The following is a 25,592-nucleotide window of genomic DNA, read 5'->3' as shown; positions in this document are numbered from 1 at the left end:
AAACCCTTATCAGATTTGTAATTTCCAAATAATTTCTCCCATTGAGTTAGCTGCCTTTTCACCCTTTTGAGAAAATCCTTTGAGGTACAAACATGTTTAATTTTGAGGAAGTCCCATTTATCTGTTTTTTCTTTCATTGCTTGTGATTTGAGTGTAAGGTCCAAAAAATCGCCACCTAACACAAGGGCTTTAAGATGTTTCCCTACATTTTCTTCCAGTAGTTCTGTGGTCCTGGCTTTTACACTTAGGTCTTTGATCCTTTTTGGGGTCCTCTTTCAGTCTTTTTGTTGTGGATATCAAGTTTTCCCAGCACCATTTGCAAAGAGACTCTTTCTTTTGTCCTGTTAACATGGCTTTCAGTGGTCAGTGGTTGTAGAGGTGAGGGTTTATTTCTTTTCTCTTCAGTTCTGTTCCACTGATTGATGTGTCTGTCTTCATGCCAATACCATGCTGTTTTTTGTTTATTTTTTTAAGATACAAAGATCACACAAAAACCATGCTGTTTTGGCCAGTGCCACTTTATAATATCTTTCAAGATCATGCAGTGAAATTCCTTACACGTTGGTCTTCTTTTTTAGAATACTTTAGGCTGTTCAGGTGTACTTTCCCTTCCAAATGAATTTGCTAATTGCCTTTTCTATTTCTGTAACATAGGCTGTTGGAATTTTGATTAGTATTGCTTGAATCTATAAGTCAGTTTGGATAGGATTACTATCTTCACCATACATAGCCTTCCATTCCATGAACACAGAATGTCTTTCCATTTGTTTACGTCTTTGTTGATTTCTTTTAGCGGTGTTTTTTAGTTTTTTGCATATAGGTCTTTGGTTAAATTTTTTCCTATGTATTTGAATCTTTTTGTTGCTGTTGGAAATAGAACTTTACCCTCAGATTGTCCCTCAGATTTCCTCCTCAGATTGTTCAATACTAGTGTACAGAAACATTACTGATTTTTGTGTGATCTTGTCTTGTGCCGCTTTGCTGAGCTATTAGCTCAGTTATCTTTGTTGTAGACATTTCAGAATTTTCTAAATATAGTATTATGTCATCTGCAAAAAGTGAGAGTTTTCCTTTTCCTATTTGGATGTCTTTTATTTATTTATTTTTTTCTTGTCTAATTGCTCTAGCTGGAACTTCTAGCACAATGTTGAATAACAGTTGTAACAGTGGGCTTCCTTGTCTTGTTCCCGTTCTTAGAGGGAATGCTCTCACATTTCTCCATTGAGTATGATATTGGCTGTGGGTTTTTCATACATACTCTTTATCATATTGAGGAATTTTCCTTCTATTCCTATCTTTTGGAGAATTTTTATCAATAGAGGATGCTGAAACAGGTAGTGGCTGGGGCTGAAGTGTTTGAGCTCCCACCTCCCACATGGGAGGTCCCAGGTTTGATTCCCAGTGCCTCCTGGGAAAAAAAAAAAAAAGAAACTATGCTTGATTTTGTCAAATACCTTTTCTGCATTGATTGAGATGATCATATATTTTTTTTCTCTATATAATTTGTTAATGTATATTATGTTAATTATCATTAGTTGTTTTTCTTATGTTGAACTATCCTTGAATATCAGGAATAAATCCCACTTGGTCATGTTGTATATGTCTTTTGATATGCAGTTGGATTTTTTTTTTTTAAGATTTATTTTATTTTTTTATTTCTCCCCACACCCTCATTGTTTGTACTCGCTGTACTGGGAACCGAATCTGCAACCTCCGATATGGAAGAGAGACACCTAATTGCTTTGAGCCACTGCTTTGTTGTGTCTCTCATTGTGTTTTTCTTCTTGTATCTCTTGCTGCGTCATCTTGTTGTGTCAGCTTGCCACCTGCCCATCACACCAGCTCTGTCTTGCTCATCCTCTATTTTAGGAGGCATGGGGAACCTCTGCTCCCTGCACTGTTGTGTCTCTCATTATGTTTTTCTTCTTGTGTCTCTTGTTGTATCAGCTGGCTGTGCCTGCCCATCGTGCCAGCTTGCTGTCTTCTTTAGGAGGCACTGGGATCCGAACTAGAGACTTCCCATGTGGAAAGCAGGAGCTCAGTCACTTGAGCTATATCTGCTTCCTTGGATTCTATTTGGAAGTATTTTTTTGAGAGTTTTTGCATCTATGTTCATTAAAGAGATTGGTCTGCAGTTTTCTTTTCTTGTAGTGTCTTTATCTGGCTTTGGTATTAGGGTAATGTTGGCTTCATAAAATATATTGGATAATTTTCCCTCCTCTTCAATTTTTTGAAAGAGTTTAAAAGGATTGGTGTTAATTCTTCTCGGAAAGGACAAATGAGTTTATATGGCTATGAGTCTCCAAAAAGAGCCAGGAGGTTATCAGAGGGGTCGCCCTTATGCACACAGAGTCCCAGAGACAGATAAAGTAGATACAACCTCAGGTATAGGTTCTTCTGAGGGCTACAGAGACCCACAGGTTCTATGGTTATAGCAGATGGAGTTCAGTGCCATGTCAGTTGTCCTACTTTGAAATTTGTGTTTCTGTGTGATGGAGCTGGACTCAGATGTGATCTTTTCTCACAAGCCTTTCCTGTTACTTTACCAGAATTGTAGTTGGTGCTGGGGTTTAATATATACCCAGGGGATCTGAATTTCTGGACTGACCATATGATAGCCAGGCCCTGAGCCTCAACAGACTTCAGCTCCTACACTCTGGTTTATTGGACTTACCCCACTCAGCTAACATGGAGGTGAAGGTCAACCACCACACCAGCGAGCTAAGAGTGCCTACAGCTGAAAGCAGGAGAATCGCATCCAGCATCCATGTGGAATCTAAGCCCCCTCTTGATATAGATGTGGAGTGGACACAACCATTCCAAGGTCCACAGGATGGAGGAATAGAGTATGGACTAGAGTGGACTTACTGATATTCTGTTCATGAACTATTGTGATTAGTAATCAAAGAAAATGTGGCATTGGTTTGGAGAAAGTGGCCATGGTGGCTGCTAGGTGTGGGGAATGGGAGGAAGAGATGTGATGTGGGGCGTTTTCGGGACTTGGAGTTGTCCTGGGTGATGCTGCAGGGACAGTTACCAGACATTGTATGTCCTCCCATGGCCCCCTGGGTGGACTGTGGGAGAGTGTGGCCTATGGTGTGGACCATTGACCATGAGGTGCAGCAGTGCTCAGAGATGTATTCACCAAGTGCAATGAATGTCTGATGATGATGAAGAAGGTTGTTGTTACGGAGGGAGGAGTGGGGGGGGGGTACACGGGGACCTCATATTTTCTGATTGTAACATTAAAAAACTAAATAAAGACAAAAGAAAAAAATTCTTCTCGAAATGCTTGGGTAGAATTCACATGTGAAGCCATCCAGTCCTGGGATTTTCTTCTTTGGGAGATTTCTGATGACTGATTCAATCTCTTTCAGTGTGACTGGTTTGTTAAGTTCTTGTATTTCTTGTAGTATCAGTGTAGGTTGTTTGTGAAATATAGGAATTTGTCATTTTCATCTAAGTTGTCTAGTTTTTTGGCATACGGTTTCTCATAATATCCTCTTATGATCCTTTTTATTTCTGTGGGGTCAGTCATAACTTCCCTTTTCATTTCTGATTTTATTTATTTGCATCTTCTCTCTTTCTCCTTGTTAGTCTCTCTAAGGGTTTGTCAATTTTATTGATCTTCTCAAAGAACCAGCTTTTGATCTTGTTGGTTTTCTCTATTTTTATTTATTTTTTGTTCTTAATTTCCTTTATTTCTGCTCTAATATTTATTATTTCTTTCCATCTGCTTGCTTTGGGATTGATTTGCTGTTCTTTTCCTAGTTTCCCCAGTTGTTCAGTTGGATCTTTGATTTTGGCTCTGCGTTTTTTAAATTCTTTTTTAATTTAATTTTTTTAAAGATTTATTTTTTATTTATTTCTCTCCCCTTCCCCACCCCCCAGTTGTCTGCTTCCTGTGTCCATTTGCTGTGTGTTCTTCTGTGTCCACTTGTGTTCTTGTCAGCAGCACCCAGAATCTGTGTCTTGTTTTGTTGCATCATCTTGCTGCATCAGCTCTCCATGTGTGTGGCACCATTCCTGGGCAGGCTGCACTTTTTTCTTTCGTGGCCGGTGGCTCTCGTTATGGGGAGCACTCCTTGTGCGTGGGCTCCCCAATGTAGGGGACACCCCTGTGTGGCACAGCACTCCTTGTGCACATCAGCACTGTGCGTGGGCCAGCTCATCACATGGGTCAGGAGGCCCTGGGTTTGAACCTTGGACCTCCTGTATGGTAGGCATATGCCCTGTCTGTGGGCCAAATCTGCTTCCTGGCTCTTCTTTTTAATATAGGTGTTTAGGCTATAAATTTCCCCCTCAGAACTGCCTTCGCTGCATCCCATAAATTTTGTTAAGTTGTGTTCTCATTTTCATTTGTCTCAATATATTTACTGATTTCATTTGCAATTTCATCTTTGACCCCCCATTGGTTATTTAGGAGTATGTTGTTTAGCCTCTACACATTTGTGAATTTACTTCTTTCTTATGTTATTCATTTCCAGTTTAATTCTATTATAATCTGAGAAGGTGCTTTGTATAATTTCAGTCTTTTTAGATTTATTGAGAGCTGCATTGTGACCTAATATGTTGTCTATCCTGGAGAAAGATCCATCATCATTTGGAAAGAATGTATAACCCACTGAGTTGATCAGATTGTTCAAGTTATCTGTTTTCTTATTAATTTTCTGTCTAGTTTTTCTATTTAATGATGTGAGTAGCATGTTGAAGTCTCCAACTATTATTGTGGAGATGTCCATTTCTCCCTTCAGTTTTGCTGGAGTTTGTCTTGTGTATTTTTGGGCATCCTGGTTAGATGCATAGATATTTATGACAGTTATATCTTCCTGGTGGATTGTCCATTTTGCTAATATATAATGGCCTTCTGTATCTCATAACTTTTTTGGATTTAAAGTCTGTTTTGACTGGTATTAGTATAGCTACTGCTACTCTTTTTTGGTTATAATTTTTGTGGAGAATCTATTCCAACCTTTCTCTTTCAGCCAGTTTGTATTCCTGGGTCTAAAGTGAGTCTCTTGTAAACAGCTTTCTCTTAGCCTCTCTCTCTCTCTTTTTTTTAAAATTAATTTGTTGAAATATATCACCCAAACACAAACATACATAAACGGTAAGTGTATAGTAATAGTTGTGAACTTACAAAACAAACATATATAACATCATACAGGACTCTCATAACTCACCCTACCACCAACACCTTACATTGTTATTAAGCCTTTTTAACTAATGATTAAAAAGTGTTGTCAAAATATCACTACTAACCAAAGTATTTCCACCCAACTCTCCTATTATCTTTATGTCATTTATGTTACATGAACATACATAAACAATTAAATGTATATTAAAAGTTGTGAACTTACAAAGCAAACATGCATAACATCATACTGGGGTCCCATACAACAACCCTCCACCAACACCTTGCATTGTCATGAGACGTTTGTTACAAACTATGAAAGAACATTGTAAAAATCTTAATAGTAATCATAGTCCTTATCTGACATTTGGTGTGTTTTCCCCAAACACGCCTTATTATTATTTTTTAAATATATTTTTTATGATAGAAGTTGTAAACTTATAAAACAATCGTGCACATATGCAGAATTCTCAAGGAATGCCCATCTATCAGCACACCACACTGGTGAAACATTTGTTACAGATAAAATAATATTATCTGATTGTTACCATGTCCATAGAATAGAATACATTTGGCTCACATTTTCCATACTGCCCCATTATCAACACAGTACATCTTTGGCATAGATGCAAGAATATTTTATCATTACTGTTAACCACAGTCCATAGGTCATTCCAGTTGTATTTTTCCCATGCGTTCCCAACACCCTGAAGTAGTGATATACATTTGCTGTAGCTCACAAAGGACACGCTTGCATCTGTACCATCAACCACAATTCTCATTCACCTTTTAGTTTCCTGTGCTATTCAGTTCCTAGATTATTCTCAAACATTCTGTCAGTTGGCATTTACATCCCTAGACTACCGTTTTGGTTACAATTTTTGTGGAGTATCTATTCCAACTTTTCTCTTTTAGCCACATCCCTATTTATAAATTAGCTATTATTATTTTTACCATCCATTCTATACATGTCCACACTTTTACAGTAAAGCTAATTAAAACTTCTACATGCATTAAACATCAGTATTCCATCTCAGTCCTTCTCTTATCTCCATTGAGAATCCACCACCTACCACCAAGTCTTGAAGATGCTTTCCTACAATTTCTTCTAGAAGTTTTTTGGTTCTTGCTTTTATTTTTAGGTTTTGATCCATTTTGAATTAATTTTTGGATAAGGTGTGAGACAGAGGTCCTCTTTCCTTCTTTTGCCTATAGATATCCAGTTCTGTCAGCACCATTTTGCTTAATGGACTATTCTGCTCGAGCTGTGTGGGTTTGACAGGCTAATCAAAAATCACTTGACCGTACTTGTGAGGCCATCAACTTGGTTCCATTGGTCTTTGTATCTGTCCTTATACTAGCACCATGCTGATTTTAATGCTATAGCTTGGGAGTATGATTTAAAGTCCGGAGAGGGGATTCGCTTTTCCTTTTGTGATGTTTCTGGCTATTCAGAGCCCCTTAACCTTCCACATAAATTTACTAATTGTGTTTTCAATTTTTTTTTTTTAATACTGGTAGAATTTTTATTAGGGTTGCATTGAATCTGTGTATCAATTTGAGTAGAATTGACATCTTAATGATATTTAGTCTTCCAGTCCATGAGCATGGAATGTTCTTCCAGTTATTTAGGACTTTTTTTATTTCTTTTAACATTGGGTTGCAGTTTTCTGAATAAAGTGCTTTATATCATTGGTTAAGTTTATTCCTGACTATTTGAGTTTCATCTGTCATATTTTATTTTCACCACTCTTTTGAAACTTTTAGTTACTTTTATTGACATAATCTTCATTTCTAGATCCTCTTGCAGGCCTCTCTCTCCTGTCTTTTCTTTTCAGGCTCTAGCACACCCTTTAGTATTTCCTGAAAATCTGGTCTCTTGCTTAGAAATTCTCTCAGTTTCTGTTCATCTGTGAATATTCGAATCTTGCCCTCATTTTTGAAAAACAGTCTTGCTGGATATAAGATTCTTGGCTGGAAGTTTTTCTTTGTAGAATTTCAAATATATCAGACACTATTTTTGCCTCCATGGTTTCTGGTGAGAAATCAGCACTTAATCTTATTGGATATCCCTTATATGTTATGCATTGCTTTTCTCTTGCTGTTCTCAGAATTCTCTCTCTGTCTTTGGCATTTACATTCTGATTAGTATGTGTCTCAGAGTTGGTCTATTCAGATTTTTTCAGATGGGAATACGTTGTACTTTTTGGACAAGGGTATCTATGTCTTTCAATAGGGTTGGGAAATTTTCTACCATTATTTCTTTAAATATTCCTTCTGCCCCTTTTCCCTTCTCTTCTCCTTCTGGGACACCCATGACATGTATGTTTGCACATCTCTGGCTGTCATTTAGTTCCCTGAGACCTTGTTCAATTTTTTCCATTCTTTTTTTCATCTGTTCTTTTGTATGTTCACTTTCAGAGGCCATTTCTTCAAGGTCACCAATCCTTTCTTCTGCCTCTGCAAATCTGCTATTATATGATTCCAATGTTTTTTTAATTTCATTGATTGCACCTTTCATTCCTGTAAGATCTGCTATTTTTCTATGTATGCTTTCAAATTCTTTGTGCTCTTCTAATGTCTTTTTTTTTTTTTAAAGATTTATTTATTTATTTCTCTCCCGTTCCCCCACCCCCACCCCGGTTGTCTGTTCTTTGTGTTTATTTGCTGCATCTTCGTTGTCCGCTTCTGTTGTTGTCAGCAGCACGGGAATCTGTGTTTCTTTTTGCTGCGTCATCTTGTGTCAGCTCTCGGTATGTGCGACACCATTTCTGGGCAGGCTGCACTTTCTTTCGTGCTGGACGGCTCTCCTTATGGGGCACACTCCTTGTGCGTGGGGCTCCCCTGCGCTGGGACACCCCTGCGTGGCAGGGCACTCCTTGCGTGCATCAGCACTGCACATGGGGCCAGCTCCACACCGGTCAAGGAGGCCCGGGGTTTGAACCGCCGACCTCCCATGTGGTAGACGGACGCTCAATCCACTGGGTCAAGTCCACCGCCCCAATGTCTTCTTAATATCCTAATCTCTTTAGCCATCTCATTGAATTGATTAAGGAGATTTGTTTGAACATCTATAATTAGTTGTCTCAACTACTTTATGTCATCTGGAGGCTTATCTTGTTCCTTTAACTGGGCCATAGCTTCCTTTTTCTTGGTGAGGATTGTAATTTTTGATTGGTGTCTTGGCATCTGGATTACTAGAGTATTTATTCTGGGTACAGTTTTTCTCTTTACTTTAGGGCTTCCTGCCCTTTCTCCCTTGCTGGTTGTGCAGTAGTAGCCAAGGATGTAATTGGTGCTATAAACTGTGGAGGCTCAAGATGCCCTCAATTGCCCCAGGGACTAAAAAGCTTCTCCCAACTTTCTCCTTTGCCAGGGGTAGGGACAGAGTCTCAGCTATGTGGAATAATCCACGTGCAGGCCTAGACTATAGTTGCCCGGAGAGACTGATGAACTTTACATCCCTTTCTCTCCTGCCTGGTGCAGGTATGGAGTTGCAGGTGTGGGCAGCAGTCTATGCAGTGCGGTTCCTAAGATGACCGCAGTTGCCCTGGTAGACTTCCGATTTTCAGTCTATGCCAGTCCTCCCTGCCAGAGGTGGGGCTGAAGCCTAGGCAGGCTGCAGGCTGATCTGGGGGAAATAAACTGTCGGCCTGGCTTCCCCTAAGGCTGGGGGTGGAGTCAGAATGGTGGCTACTGGCCTCTTTCTGACTTGGGCTGGTTCTCACCCCAGCTGTTCCCGGGGTTATAACTTAGCCAGCCAAGTCTCCCAATCAGTAGCTGATCAGCAGCCAACCATCTCCTCCTCCCGTTTCTGGGAAATAGAGCTTCTAATTCCTGTCACAGAACAGCTCCTGGGGTAGCTCACGCTGCCAGAATAGGATAATCCCCAGCTTGCACAGTTTGACCAGTAACTTCCCAGAGAGGCTGGCACAGGTCCCCACAGCTTCCTCCCTGCTGGAGGTGGCACTGTGCCTAGGCTTGAGCTGTAATATGATCTGGATGGGAAGAAGCTGGTCTCCGCCAGCACTGGGATTTTCAGTCCACCCTGCTTCCCCTTGTGCCAGGCGTAGAGTTAAGATGGCATCCCAGCCTCTTTCTGACCTGGACAGACTCAAACCTTAGCTGTTCTCAGGATCATACTATAGCTCACTGAATTTACTCATCAGACCTGAAATTGGTGCCAACCATCTCTTCCTCCCCCGTTTTTGGGAAGTGGAGCTTTGGATTCCAGCCACAGAACAGCTCCCAAGGAGGCTTGTGCCTCCAGTGGAGGATAGGCACCGGCCTCCGTGGCGTGGAGCACTCTACTTACGAGTCTTCTCTGCAGATGGTCAACCTCCTCCTTCCATTCCTTCAAGGTTGTGGCAGGATGCCCTTCTGGCCTCCTGAAGCCCCCAAACAGGTGCTTCAGTAGCTCCAGAGAGCTCTGGGTGTTTACTAACTGCCCTGTAGCAGGAGCTGACCCTAGGAGCTCCTTACTCCGCTGCCATCTTGCTGTCTCAGCTGCTATCTTTTGATTGGGGAGTTTAATCCATTCACATTCAGTATTACTGTAAATGCATTATTTACTTCCACCATGTTATTCTTTGGTTTTTCGTATGTCATATATTATTTTCGACTGTCACTTTATTTTTTGGTTATCCTTTCTGGTATTCTTTCTTCTGTACTCTCCTCCAGGCCTCTCTCTCCTGTTTCTTTCTTTCAGGCCCTAAGGCTTCCTTTAATTCCTCCAAATGTGGATTCTTTTTTTTACAAACTCTTAGTTTTTGTTTGTGAATATTTAAACTCATCTTCATATTTGGAGGACAGTTTTGTTTTATGAAGAATTCTCAGCTGGTAGTTTTTCTCTTTAAATATTCTAATTGTATCATACCACTGTCTTCTTGCCTTCCTTGTTTCTGATGAAAAATCCACACTAAGTCTTAGTGTGCATCCTTGTATGTGATGATTTGCTTCTCTCTTGCTGCTCTCAAAATTTTCTCTTTTTCTTTGACTTTAGTTTTTTGAAGATTTATTCAGATTTATTCTTGCACATGTAAATTCATTTCTTTTGTGAGAATTGAGACATTTTCTGCTAGTATGTCCTCAAATAGTCTTTCTGCCCTTTTCTCTTTTCTTCTTTGGAACTCCCATGACACATACGTTGTTGCATTTCTTGTTATCATTCTACACTCTGAACTCCTGCTAAATTTTTTCTATTCTTTTCTCTCCTTGTTCATTTCTTTCTCCAGTTTCCAGATGTTCTGTCTTTGATAGCACTTTCTTCTGTCATTTTGAGGTTCTGTTGTATGCCTCTAATGTGTTTTTGATCCCACCTATTATCTTTCATTCCCATGAATTCTGTTTCTTTTCTATTCAGGTTCAAAATCTTCTTTGTGCTCACTCAGTGTCTTCTTGATGTCCTTTATCTCTTTAACCTTATGTTCTTTCAGCTTATTAATTTGATTTTTGATTTTGAAAATTTGCATGTATCTTTTTGATTAGTTGTCTCAAATCCTGTGTCTATTCTGGCACTTTGATATATTCCTTTTCTTGGGCTTTTTCTTCCATTATTTTAGTGTGACTTGTAATTTTTTGCTGATGTGTAGGCATCTGATTAAAATGGTAAGTTTACTCATGTTTAATTTTTCCCTCTTTCATTGGGATTTAGTGGCAGAAAGTTGTGTTATTGATGTTCTTTGATGTTTGGTTCAACCTGTTCTAGGACTTTAGGATTGTTTCTGTTATTTGCTCAAAACTGGGCAGTGAACCCAATAATGGGTTGCAGATCCACTTCTTAGGCCTTGGTGAGGGAGGTTGTAAAGGCCAGAAAAGGCCACTTATTTACTTTTATTTATTTATTTCTTTAGTTTATTTTTCACTTATCCCCCCCGCCCAGTTGTATGTTCTCTGTGTCTATTTGCTACATGTTTTTCTTTGTCCACTTCTGTTGTTGTCAGCGGCATGGGAATCTGTTTCTTTTTGTTGTGTCATCTTGCTGTGTCAGCTCTCCATGTGTGCGGACTCATTCCTGGGCAGGCTGAACTTTCTTTTGTGCTGAGAGGCTCTCCTTACAGGGCGCACTCCTTGCAAGTGGGGCTCCCCTACGCAGGGACACCCCTGTGTGCATGGCACTCTTTGTGCACATCAGCATTGCACATGGGCCAGGTTCACACAGGTCAAGGAGGCCCGGGATTTGAACCGCGGACCTCTCATGTGGTAGATGGACGCCCTAACCACTGGGCCAAGTCTGCTTCCCTTATTTACTTTTAATTTCCTCATGTGCACTTCCTTGGTCTGCCAGCAGATGGCACTCTTTGGCAGCCTTCTCAGTTTAGTGCGTGGTTAGGGAATGTTTGCTGCAATAGGGACCTGAGGATCCTGCTTGGGGCCTATTCAAACTTTCTTAGAGGCATTTCTCCAACCTTTGCTGGCAGCCCCCTCCCTTTTGCCACATAGGAAATAATTCCACTCCCCTCTTCATCCTCAACCAACCAGTCCTGGTCAATAGAGATTGAGAGTGGTAGATTTTTAGTCTCGGATCTCTTTAGTTCTCAGTGCAAACAATGGCAGGGCCTCAACCAGCCTGGAAGGGCTCCTGGGAAAAAAGCAGACAAAATTTGTGTGTCAAAAGCTGGGTCAGCCATAGGCTGTGTCCCTTTCTCTCCCCTTTCCTGGGAAGATGGATCCCTGGGGTTCCTTTGTCTGTTGTCCCAGACCAGTAGGCCTGAGAATTTGGAAGTGTTAGAAGTGTCTAGCATGCAGGAACACAGTGGCAGTTGCACTGCTGCTTTTAACTCAGTTTTGCTCTATGAATTCTTTTTTTTTTTCCTTAAAGATTTTATTTATTTATTTCTCTCCCCTTTCCCCTCCATGCCCCCCACCCTGGTTGTCTGTTCTCTGTGTCTATTTGCTGCGTCGTCTTCTTTGTCCACTTCTGTTGTTGTCAGGAGCATGGGAATCTGTTTCTTTTTGTCGTGTCATCTTGTTGTTTCAGCTCTCCGTGTGGGCGGTGCCATTCTTGGACAGGCTGCACTTTCTGTCACGCTGGGTGGCTCTCCTTACGGAGAGCATCGGGCTCCCTTACACGGGGGACACCCCTACGTGGCACGGCACTCCTTGCACGCATCAGCACTGCATGTGGGCCAGCTCCACACGGGTCAAGGAGGCCCAGGGTTTGAACCGCAGACCTCCCATGTGGTAGACGGACACCCTAACCACTGGGCCAAGTCCGCTTCCTGCTCTATGAATTCTTTTCCTTCGTTCCTGTCTGCAGGCGGTATCCAACCTTCCCCTGGTGTTCTAAACCCTAGGTTTTTTCCAATCCATTTCTGCCTGTCTTCTAGCTTTTTTTCTGGGAGAGAAGAATCCTGTGTCTTGTAGTCCCCCATTTTCCCAAAGTCTGTATTATTTATTTTAAAGTTCCTTATTCTGAACCACTAAACTGATTTTAGTTAATGGATTGTGACCTACAAGTTCAAAACACTTAACTGAGAGACTCTTCATAGACAAAGAAATGAACTGTTTTTAGGAAAATGTTTTAATTTTAAAGAGTTGTGAAGTTACACCTTTTGGGAGAAAAATGTACAGTAATATGGTATGGTAGATTGAATCATACTGCAACAAAAGACATGCTCTCAATCGTAATCCATGATCCTAAGGGTGTGAACCCATTTGTAAATAGAACCTTTTGAAGATGTTATTATTAGCTAATGTGTGGCCAGATTGAATCAGGGTAGGTCTTAATCTGTATTACTGGAGAACTTTGGACACAGAGAGGAAATTTGGACACAATAGAAACAAGAGAAGATGACAGAAGATATAAAAGCCAGAAATCAGAGAAAGCACATGAAAGAATAAGAACATTGCCATGTGATGGGGGACTATCATAACCAGAGTATTACTGACTCCAAAGGAAGCATATTCTTGCCAGTTTCTTGATTTTGGACTCTAGTCTCTGAAACTGTGAGTCAATACCTGTTGTTTATGCCAATCCATTATCTGGTATTTGTTGTAGCAGCTCTGGCAAACCATGACATACAGTTTATCAATCTTTATATATTATGAGTTAAAGGTACTAGTCAGTTATTATTGAAGTTTTTATCAGAGAAGAGAAATGAGCATTTTTATGGTCAACTTTTTTTTTATTTGATTAAGGAAAAGATGATTACTTTAATAAGTCTTCACTTTCTTGATTAGAAGAGTTATAAAAATTTTGACTTGAAATGCTTGTAAATAATATGAAATATCAGCTAATTTTTTATATAACGGCCTTATTGCCATGTAATTCACATATCAATCATTTCACCCATTTAAAATGTACAATTCAGTAATTTTTAGTATATTTAAGAGAGTTGAATCATCACAGTCAATTGCCCCAGCAAGAAACCCTGTATTTGTTAGCAGTCATTCCCTATTTCCTCTAATCTCGCCAGCTCAAGGCAACCACTAACCATTAAGCAATTAATCTTTCAGTTTCTATACATACACATATTCTGAACATTTTATATAACTGGAATCATACACATGTGGTCCTTTGTGACTGTCTTATTTAGTATGTTTTCACGATTGAGTTTACTGGTATCTTGTTGAGGATTTTTATGTCTATATTAAAAAGTGTCATTGGTTTGTAGTTTTCATTTTTTATTAATAGGGGCTTTTTTTAGAACAGTTTTAGGTTTACAGGAAATTGAGTAGATAGTACTTACTGATAGTTCCATATACCCGTCACATCCAGTTTCCGTTATTAATATCTTACATTAGAATGGTTCATTGGTACAATTAAAAAACCAATAATCATACATTACAATTAACTAAAATCATTATTTACATTTTCTTAGTTTTTGCCCAATGACCTTTTTTCCCCTAGATTCCCATCCAGGTATATTAGAATTTTTCTGGTGTTTTTCTCATGGGACTTATGGGTTTTGGAGAGGAGGACCACAAAAGAAAAGTGCCATGTTCTTCACATTATATTAAGGCATATGCTAGCAACGTGATTTATGACTGTTGAGGTTGCTCAGATTGTTCTAGTTTTGGCCTTTGGGAGCTTTTTCAGTTAGGTCCTGTGCCACTTTGACAGATGTCTCAATTGTGTGTAGTTGGTTTGATTCCCAACATTTTCTTACTTTCTGGAACTACAAGATAGCCAGAGTAATTTTTTTTTTTAAAGATTTATTTATTTATTTCTCCCCCCGTTTGCACCCGCTGTGTGCTTGTCTTCCTTTTACAAGGCACCAGGAACCAAACCTGGGACCTCCCATGTGGGAAGGAGGCGCTTAATTGCTTGAATCACCTCCATTCCCTGCTTTGTTGTGTCTCATTATATTTTCCTCCTTTTGCCTCTTGTTGCTTCATCCTGTTTCATCACCTTGCTGCACCAGCCCTTCATGTCAGCTCACTCTCTTGCTTGTCTTCTTTAGGAGGCAACAGGAACAGAACCCAGGACCTTCCATGTGGTAGGTGGTAGCTCATTCGCTTGAGCCACATATGCTTTCCCCAGGGTCATTTTTTATACTTTATGCCCCAGTTCTAGAATCAGCCATTTTTTCAAGGTGCCTTGGTTCCTTTTATTGTAGGATATTATAAACATAGATCTGGATATTAGGTGTGCGTATAGTTACTAGGATATCGTTTTTTTTAGGCCTTCTCAGCTGACAGAAAAAAGAAATACATGAATCGCTACTAACCTGTGTATATACACATAGCTAAAAATACTGTATGTAGCCATCTCCATCTATATTAAGTTAAATATGAGATAACAAATGTTTCTAGTTCTGTTCCATTACCACATGTATCATTTTAGTCTGCACCCCTTTTTAATGTGTAAATTGGCTTTCCAACAGTGAGAAATCTGCTTCCCACATCTGCCCTGCGTTTATTTGTTTAGTTGTATATATATGCATAAGAGTATGAGAATTGATAACTTATTTCCCCTGTAGGAAACAGTTTTATCAACTAGAGTACAGTACTTAGGTATAGTTCCTTTTGCCTTTAGTCTTACAGACTCCATTCATTTCCAAAGTTAATTAGATCATCACCTTTCTCCCCACCCCATTCAGTGAGGTGGTTTCATATATTTGTAATACAGTTGATTTTCTTTTCCTATTCTGTATTCTTTGCTAGGATTCCCCCAACTTCCTAAATAATTTTTAAAAATTTGATTATATTAAGCTTTACTCTTCGTGTTATAAAGTTCACTTTTTGGAATTGTGCAAATCTTCTAATCCTGTTTCTGCCATTTAGTTGTATGGCTGTGGACTATAATTTATTTTCTTCAAGCTTTATAACCTCAAAGGAAATGTTAATAATTTATAGATTCTAAAGAGAGTGAGGTGGCATGACATGATCCAGAGTTAATGCTTATCAAATGGTGCCACATTTCAGTCTGCTTACTACAAATCATTTCTTTTTTGTGTATTCACTTTTTCAAGGCTGCTTTCTTGGAGAGACAGAAACATACATTCTTTTCCTCTCCTTGTAGATTTTAAACTCGGTTTCTGATAAAATAAAGTTTTATTATAGTTTGAATGTCCTAGGAAGTTTGCTGTATTGGGATTTGAGCTGTATAAATAGGCTTTCTTGTAAATTCATTTGCAGTTTAGACTTCACCATAAAGGAAGGGGCTTCTCTTCCTCCCAATCAAACAGTTTAAGAATAATGTAATCTACCTGTCAGGGTAAAAGTGCCTGTTATACATAAGAAGTCTAAGCGACCATTAATTGTAGGAAATTGTAATATTGGGGATACCTGAAAAGTAGGTCATTGGATTAGACATTGTATTATATCTGGGATAATTGGCTATATGGTTGGATAGTATTTGTTTCTTTGTCCTTTGTTAGTCTTTGCTATAAAAGGAGATGGGTTAGGTGGGCATAAATATTTGGGCAGCTATACATTACATATTCTTTTATTTGGGGAGCCTCTTTAAATAATTATTATTAGAGAAGTTGTAGGGTTAGAGATAAATCTGAATAAAATACAGAACTCTCATATATCCCCCTCACCTTATACTCACAGTTTTACCCTATTATTAACACTTTGCTTTAGTGTGGTACCTTTGTTACAGTCAGTGGAACAATATTATAATTATGCTATTAATTATAGTACTTGGTTCACATTAGAGTTCACTGTTTAAGTTGTACAGTTCTCTTGTGTGTGTGTTGGGGGGGAGAAGATTCTGAGAAGTTGTAGGTTTACAGAAAAATAATGCAGAAACTACAGATTTCCCATATACTCCCCACCCTATTATTAGCACCTTGAACCTAAAGATATTTACTAATCTCCCTTGTAATTTCTTCTTTGACCCATTGTTTGTTTAAGGGTGTGTTGTTTAATGTTCATGTATTTGCGAATTTTCCAGTTCCCCCTCTGTTCTTGATTTCTAGCTTCATTCCATTGTGGTTAGAAATGATATAATGTTCCCCCCAGAGTGGGACATGACTCCCAGGGATGAGCTTCCCTGGCGCCGAGGGATTACTACCAAGTACCTGCTGATGATGTAACTAGAAAAGGACCTTGAATAAAAGGTTTAACTCAGACCAGCAGAATATCTCAGTCTACATATAATAACAGGAGTTAAAAATGCTTTTTGACCTGAATCAAGGGGGAAATGGAAAGGACAAATGAGTTCATATGGCCATGAGTCTCCAAAAAAGAGCCAGGAGGTTATCAGAGGGGTTGCCCTTATGCACACCTCAGCAGAGTCCCAGAGTCAGATAAAGTAGATACAACCCCGGGTATTGGTTCTTCTGAGGGCTACAGAGACCCACAGGTTCTGTGGTCATAGCAGATGGAGTTCAGTGCCATGTCAGTTGGCCCTACTTTGGAGTTTGTGTTTCTGTGTGATGGAGCTGGACTCAGATGTGATCTTTTCTCACAAGCCTTTCCTGTTACTTTACCAGAATTGTAGTTGGTGCTGGGGTTTAATATATACCCAGGGGATCTGAATTTCTGGACTAACCATATGATAGCCAGACCCTGAGCCTCAACAGACTTCAGCTCCTACACTCTGGTTTATTGGACTTACCCCACTCAGCTAACATGGGGGTGAAGAAGGTCAACCACCACACCATGGAGCCAAGAGTGTCTACAGCTGAAAGCAGGAGAATTGCATCCAGCATCCATGTGGAATCTAAGCCCCATCTTGATATAGATGTGGAGTGGATACAACCAATCCAAGGTCCACAGGATGGAGGAATAGAATATGGATTAGAGTGGACTTACTGATATTCTTTCTATTCATGAACTATTGTGATTGGTAATCGAAGAAAATGTGGCATTGGTTTGGAGAAAGTGGCCATGGTGGCTGCTGGGTGTGGGGAATGGGAGGAAGAGATAAGATGTGGAGGCATTTTCAGGACTTGGAGTTGTCCTGGGTGGTGCTGCAGGGACAATTACTAGACATTGTAGGTCCTCCCATGGCCCACTGGACAGAACGTAGGAGAGTGTGGGCTATGATGTGGACTATTGACCATGAGGTGCAGTGGGGCTCAGAGATGTATTCACTAAATGCAATGAATGTCTCATGATGATGGAGGAGAATGTTGCTATGGGGGGAGGAGTGGAGTGAGGGGGGTGGAGGGTATATGGGGACCTCATATTTTTTTAATGTAATATTAAAAAAATGAATAAAGACAAAAAAAAAGAAATGGTATAATGTATGATTTCAATATTTTTGAATTTGTTGACACTTGTTTTGTGACCTACCTTATCTTCTATCCTGGAGAATGACCCATGTATACTAGAAAAGAATGTATATTCTGCTGCTCTTGGGTGAGGTTTTCTATATATTCCTGTTAGGTCTAGTTGATAAAGTCTTCTGTTTCCTTATTGATCTTCTGTCTAGATGTTCTGTCCACCATTATTGAAAGTGTTATTGAAACCTCCAACTTTTAATGTAGACTCATATATTTCTCCCTTCCAATCTGTCAATATTTACTTTTATGTTTTGGATCTATGCCATTAAGTGTGTGTGTGTATGTATGTGTGTGTATTATATCTTCTTGCCGCATTGATTCCTTTTTATCAATATATAGTGATCTTCTTAGTTCCTCATTATAGTTTCTGACTTAAAATCTATTTTATGTATTACAGTTGGGTGACACTATTTTATCCATTCTGTCAATCTCTGATTTGACTGTAGAGTTTAATTCATTTACTTTTTTAAAAAATTTATTTTTATTTTATTTCTCCCACCTCCCCGCCCCCATTATTGTTTCCTCTCACTGTCTGCTTTCTGTGTCTGTTTGTAGTGTGCTCTCTGTGTCTGCCCGTTGTCTTTTTAGGAGGCACTGAGAACCAAACCCAATTACTTGAGTCACGTCTGCTCCCTGCTTGTTGTTTCTTTCATTGTGTTTTCTCATCGTGTATCCTCATTGCATCATCTTGTTGCATAGGTTCACTGTCTTGCTCTTCTTCTTTAGAAGGCACCAGGAATGAACCCAGGACCTCCCACACCAACCATGTGGTAGGCGGATACCCAACTGCTTGAGCGACATCTGCTTTCCAATCAGTTTACATTTAAAGTAACCACCGATGATGCAAGACTTTCTTCTGCCATTTGCTGTTTTGTCTTTGTAAGCCTTATGCTTTTTTGTTGCTCAACTCTTCCAGTAATGCCACCATTAATCTTTATTTGACTTTTTATATTATACCATTTACAGCCTTCACGTTTCTTTTTGTATATATTTTGCAGATAATTTCTTTGTGTTTGCCATGGTGTTTAAATTTAATATCCTAAATGTTTAACAATCATGTTTGATTTGTTACTGACTTCAATAGCATGCATATATACTGTTCCTATATCCTCTGTCCCTCCACCTTTTTTTGTACTTGTTACAATTTATATTGTTATATATTTATGTCCAAAACCATTGATTTAGCATTACTTTTTATGCATTTGCACTTTAAAACCTTTAAGAAATAAAAAGTGGAGTTACATATTTATAGTGTATGAATTTCCTATTTATATCCTTCACTAATTTTTTTATTAGGTTTTTCTCCTTTTATTGAAATGTTATCAACTATTTATTAGAGGTATGTTATGATATCATTTATAATATTTATAAATCTGATTAATTTGAAGAGAATTGATATTTTTCCTATTTTGAATCTTCCTATCCAGTTATCCCTATTTTGTCTTCAGTGTCTCTGTTTAACATTTACATAACATCTTGTGCCAAGTACTATTGTACATGCTGTACCACTATACACTCATTTAATCTTTACAACAACCTGTGAGTTAGGTAAAGTTATTATCCCCATTTTACTTTAAGTATGCACACTGAGGCATAATGAGTTTTAATAACTTGACCAAGCTCATTCAAATAGTAAATAAGAATGGCCCTAAGATTTTACTTAGGCAGTCAGCTCCAGAGTCTATGCTTTTAACCACTACATACTGCCTCTTTTTTGAGTAAAATGTTTTATTTATACAAGTCTTGTACATAATTTTTTGGATTTATTCTAGGTATTTTTAGCTTCCCTTGTAAATAGTATTTTTAAAAATTGTTTTCCAATTATGGTTAATATGTATGACTGAAATAGATTTGACTTAGTCTTACCTTTAGCAGTCTTTGTGAACTCTTTTTTTTTTTTTAAAGATTTATTTATTTAATTACCCCCCTCCCCGCGGTTGTCTGTTCTCTGTGTCTGTTTGTTGCGTCTTGTTTCTTTGTCCGCTTCTGTTGTCGTCAGCAGCACGGGAAGTGTGGGCGGCGCCATTCCTGGGCAGGCTGCACTTTTCTTTCGCGCTGGGCGGCTCTCCTTACGGGTGCACTCCTTGCACGTGGGGCTCCCCTACGCCGGAGACACCCCTGAGTGGTGCGGCACTCCTTGCGCGCATCAGCACTGTGCATGGGCCAGCTCCACACGGGTCAAGGAGGCTCGGGGTTTGAACCGCGGACCTCCCATGTGGTAGACAGATGGCCTAACCACTGGGCCAAGTCCGTTTCCCGTGGTGAACTCTTATTAATTCATATTTATCTGAGGTTATTTGGTGTTTTCTATATAGACAACTATATATTCTGTGATTGGTACTTTTGTGTGTTCCTTTCAAATCCACGTAGTGCTGTCCAGGATCTCCATTTCAGGGCTGAATAGATGTAATAATGGGGGCATATTCCTCATTTAGTAGAAATGCTTCTGACATTTTCCATTGAAGCATGACTCCTAAATTTTGGGTAGATAACTATCAGAATAAAGAAATCACCTTCAGCATGAGTGAAGGCCCTAATCAAGAAACAAGTGGTCCACTCAGGCAGTTTAAAATAAAGGAGCTATTTACAAAGGTGTGGTTAGAGTTTAAGGCAACCTGCCAGAGATAAATTTGTACCATCCCTGTGCTTTAAGGGGAAAGGAGAAGGAGTGGTTTCTTGAACCCAGGGAAGGTAATTTAGGGAGAAGACATGGGCCTTAAGGAGTAGCAACGGGAAGACTCAGAAATACAATGTAGTACATGGATATTTGTTGTATCTCTGCCACACTTGAGTTTGTTCTTTGGAATTATCTTTTATGTAACTGGTTGACATAGATATGGTTAGATATATATATATAATTAGAATTCTAATACTGAGCTTTCATAAACATTTAACAGCAGTTAACTCTAATGGTTTTGATAATTAAATAGACCATATTTGGAGAGTCATTGGATAAAATGTCTTACAAATTGTGTTTAAACCAAAAATATTTTTTCTCTCTTTCAGTATATACTAGAATCTTGACTTCAGAATATTTAGAAATTTTTAATATCTTCTAGAATTATTGTTAACTAAGAAATTAAATGAGCAGTAGACTTAGATTGTTAAATGATACATATTTTTAAGATAAAATCATGACACCCATATAAATATAAAATATATACTGGTTAAAGATTTTATTTAACTCATTATGTAATGAGGGGACTGGGCAGATTGTAACCAAGGGATAAGAATTAACAAATAATTATTACTAAGTCATTATATAGATGCCTTTATATTATAAAATACCAAAAGGTTAATTCCTGAAATTACTGAAGCTGGCTAGAATGGTCTCACCCTGTTTATATTTATTCTCTAGACTTAGCCTCACCCTTGTGACTGAGCTCACCCTCCTATATGCTTAATATTGGGATGGTAACTACTCCACCCACCTCTGTTTAATATCCGTATGAAAGGCCTTGTAACTGACATCTGTTCTGTACACCTCTATCCCAGATCCTTGTGACTCACCCTTGTTTGCTACTCCACCCACAAATCCCTATCCTCATCCTGTTCAGCCCCTTAATGTTTATTAATGAAGGAAACTGTTCACTCTACCCCAATTATTTATTAGCACCGTGATGTTATAAAATACGAGAATTTCTGTAGCTCAGAGAGGCAGTTTTGGACCAGAGACTGCAGTGCCCCAATGCTTGCACAACTAGTAAAACTCTCTCTTTAAAACCCTGGTGTCTAGAGCTGGCTTTTGCTCAATATCAAGATGTTAAAACTGTTTCAAAGAGAAGTCAAAGAAGCCCAAATGTATATGGAATAAAGGGAGGTTGAAATTGATTTACATATGGAAACTAAACTCCTCCCCTTTCCCATGGGGCATGGAGGGAAATCAGTTCAAATTCCACTGACCAGATATATTTTCTTCTTTATGGAAAAGAATTCTTTTGCATCGCTGTCAGTTATGTACAATTTACAGAGTTATAAAATAATTCAAGGACATTGAAAGGCTAGAATCAGATAAACAAGCAGGAAAATTTATGCTCTAAACAATGTAGTTGGAGACTACCAGTGATCTTTTCTGTTTATTCCTAATTTACTTCCAGTTGAAGTTCATACCCTCATAAGTTATGACTCATATATGCTGTGTTTTATTTGAGAAATGTGCAGGGCATTTTAAACTCATTTATAAGAAACTTAATATTATAGGAAACTTACCATGCAAGCATTATAACATGCAATCATTTTAAGAAACTAACTTGCAAATGTTATATTTACCTTTGTTTCAGGTATATGCTGCTGATTGTAGTGACAATGTTCTTCTAGAGCTACGAAAATATTTACCAAAATATTATGGCATCTGGTCACCTCCCACTGCACCAAATGGTAATCTTTTCTTAAAAATCCATCTTCTGGTCTTAATTCATGAGAGTGAGTGCCTTTTTAAAAGGTGTTATATAAAATCAAGCCTAGTTTTATAAAAATACAAAAAAAATGTGTTTCTCTAATCCTCTTTTACTTTGTAAGATAAACTTATTAATACTTTTGATTTTCAAAACCAATTTCTTAAATGGTATACATGTAAATGACCAGCATGTTATGATTGATTGCAAGTATATATGTTAGTACTTATTTCTCTCCCCCCAACCCCCACTTGTCTGCTCTCTCTGCGCATTCACTGTATGTTTTTCTGTGTCTGCTTGCCTTCTTGTCAGCGGCACCAGGAATTTGTGTCTCTTTTTGTTGCGTCATGTTGCTGCGTCAGCTCTCTGTGTGTGCGGCACCACTCCTGGGCAGGCTGCTTTTTTTTTTTTTCATGTGGGGCAGCTCTCCTTACGGGGTGCACTCCTTGTGTGTGGGGCTCCCCTATGACACCCCTGTGTAGCAGGGCACTCCTTGTACACATCAGCACTGTGCATGGGTCAGCTTACCACATGGTTCAGGAGGCCCTGGGTTTGAACCTTGAAACTCCCGTGTGGTAGGCAGATGCTCTATCAGTTGAGCCAAATCTGCTTTCCCAAGAAAAATATTTTTATGTATGACTTCCTCCCTAGCTTCTATCCTTTCATCTTCAACCTACAGGTCTAAAATTGCAGTCTTTTGAAACCACTGGTAAGTTTCCTAGTAAGAGGCAAATTTTAAGGGCATAGCCATTTTCTTGTCAGTTAGTGAGCATTTTACCTGAAGCAGTATTTTCCACTTAAAGGCCTTTGTCAGAGCAGACAGACTTTTTTTTTTTTAATTAATTAATTTATTTATTTCTCTCCCCTTTCCCCCCCACCCCAGTTCTCTGTGTCTATTTGCTGCGTGGTCTTCTGCTTCTGTTTTTGTCAGTGGCCTGGAAATCTGTGTTCCTTTTTGTTGTGTCATCCTGTTGTGTCAGCTCTCCGTGTGTGCGGTGCCATTTCTGGGCAGGCTGCACTTTCTTTCTGCTGGGCGGCTCTCCTTATGCGGCACACTCCTTGCGTGTGGGGCACCCCTGCGTGGCACGGCACTCCTTGTGCGCATCAGCACTGCACATAGGCCAGCTACACACGGGTCAAGGAGGCCCCGGGGTTTGAACCGCAGACCTCCCATGTGGTAGGCGGACGCCCTAACCACTGGGCCAAGTCCGCTGCCAGACAGACTTTTAACAAGCAGCATGACTACTTAACCTCTGACTGTGGTGAAATCTGGGAAATATATTCCAAATTTGAATGGGTTTAAGAATAGCCGTTGACTGTTAAAATGCAAATTTCTAGGTTCACTCCCCATTATTCTGATTATGCAGGTCTATGGTAGAGTTCAGTGTTGTGCTTGTTACATAAAAGCTATAGTCTATTTTGATGTAGAGAGCTCTTGAACCAAGTTTTGAGAACTAGGAGAGGGCTGCTGCTTGAGTTTGTTCCTTTCCTCGATTGTTTTCCTTGCATTCATTGATTATGTGTGCCTGGTTTTATTAGCAGAAAATCATGGTTATCTCCTCAGTTAGGAAATAGTAAATTGATAGCTCCCTTGGGTATTGGCATTCTCCTGTAATTAAATTGTATGACAAAAGTAAAGTATGCTTTGTTAACTTTTACTTTTGTGTGTGTGTTTAAAGTCCATTCATTTCCAAATATATTGTCTATGACTCAGATCAGCACTTGTCTAAACTATTTTACAGATCATTGTAATTGTCTTTTTGGTTTTCATTCATTCCATATATACTATTGGACATGTTCTTGTTAGACAATTTTGCAAGAGAGTTTCCAATTGTAATACCCCCCACCCCCGTTTTGTATTGTTTGTTTGCTTGTTTGGTTTTGCTATCTATGAGCTAAAAGAAAGGAGAAAATAAAATATCTTTGAAGCTAGATTCCTCTAGGTTCTTGGCTATCTATGTTGTATAAAAGAATTTAAGAACATGCTGGTTTAGTTAGGTAGGAGTTTATTAAGGAAAATGGGAGAAGAAAATAAATTTAGGAGAAAATAATAAGATTATGGATCCCCAGAAGTAGTTACGGGCTGCTCTAGGCAGAGAGAGAGATTTGGCTTGTGTGGTTACTTTTTAAGCCATTAATTATTCCTCCCCTTGCTAATATTTGGGGGAGGGTTCCCAGCTGTTTGCTGTTAAGATTGATTACCCAACCAGTCAGTTCCTGGGGTGGGGGTGGGGGGGCAATGATAAGGCCCCTTGTGGGTATCCAATGCTTTTCCTTGATCCCGGGTGAAATCTTGTTCCAAATGAAGTTCTCATGGTGGGAGTCTCATGGCAGCCTTCTGGTGTGGTTTTTCCCTGAGGGAGATTTCGAGTGGGGTTCCATGGCCATGTGTTTCATGGCTGTGTTTTTCTGCCAGGTTTTAGATTCGTCTTCCCATTCCTTAAACTAGCCTGCCTCACCTAGATTTGATTAACTTTGTTCCATAGATACTGTTTGTCTTGGAGTGAGTTATTATTCCTCAGCAAGGTGACACTATAAATAATATAATGATTAACAGATGTTGTGTAACCGGATTTTGTCTAGGTTCTTGACTGTGCTGCAGAAATGAATTTCAAGAGCACGTCAGGTTAGTTAGTTCAGTAATTTATTAAGGTAGGGAGGGAAGAGAAATGAGAGAAATTAATAGATCCTGGGTCCCAGGTAGAGAGGAAGGGGCTGAAAAGTGATAAAGTGGACTGATTTACAGATTACAGTTTTCTATTATAGATTATAAATGCCCAGGTTTTACTTGTATGTTGATCCATGCAGGGAACACAGCAAGAGCAGAGTGCAGAAGGGGTCCAAAGGCAGAGAGCAAGCAAAGCATTTGTGCTTGCTTTTTAAACCATTAATCATTCCACCCCCTTGCTAATGGCAGGGGAGGAGTTCCAGCTGTTTGCTGTTTTGATTGATTACTCCATCCGTCAACCACCTATGAGGATCCAATAATAAGGCCCCTGGAGAATATCCGGGACTTCTCGCTTCCAGAGGAAATCTTGTTCTGAATCGGATTTCTCGAAAGAGTCTTCCAGCAGTCATCTTGGTGTTATTGATGTCCACGTGGGCTTCTTGCTAGATTACAGATCCGTCTATTGATTTCCTATCTAGCCTGCTTCAATTGCTTACCATGGTGTTGGATTAGGTATCTAGATAACTAAATGCTCAGTTTAAGATGTTTGTTTGGAAGGGGTAGTTTGAGTAAACACAACATTTATCACTTTGAAAAGTTTAGAGGAGGAATTTGCATAAGAGGAAATATTTTATTAGAAAGTTAACATTTTATAGTTTAGAGTTATGGTAGCATGATTTAAATAACAAAGCAAGTACTTGCTTGCCATCAACAAT

At 39.2% G+C, this 25,592-nt stretch overlaps 1 protein-coding gene across 4 annotated transcripts in view; it reads left to right on the top strand.

The window, feature by feature from the left end:
* IPMK (inositol polyphosphate multikinase) overlaps nt 1-25,592 on the top strand; it is an 84,934-nt gene that overhangs the window by 17,181 nt on the left and 42,161 nt on the right. For all 4 annotated transcript variants that reach the window (XM_023583020.3, XM_023583019.2, XM_058298877.2 and 1 more), the window contains exon 3: nt 22,095-22,191. In XM_023583020.3, the coding sequence (XP_023438788.2) occupies nt 22,095-22,191 (97 nt within the window). The remainder of the gene's footprint in view (nt 1-22,094; nt 22,192-25,592) is intronic.

The sequence above is a fragment of the Dasypus novemcinctus genome, chromosome 6 (assembly GCF_030445035.2).
Source record: "Dasypus novemcinctus isolate mDasNov1 chromosome 6, mDasNov1.1.hap2, whole genome shotgun sequence".
Classification (NCBI taxonomy): Eukaryota; Metazoa; Chordata; class Mammalia; order Cingulata; family Dasypodidae; genus Dasypus; species Dasypus novemcinctus.
Note: the sequence above shows the minus strand (reverse complement) of the source record. Positions and strands in the feature narration are given on the sequence as shown.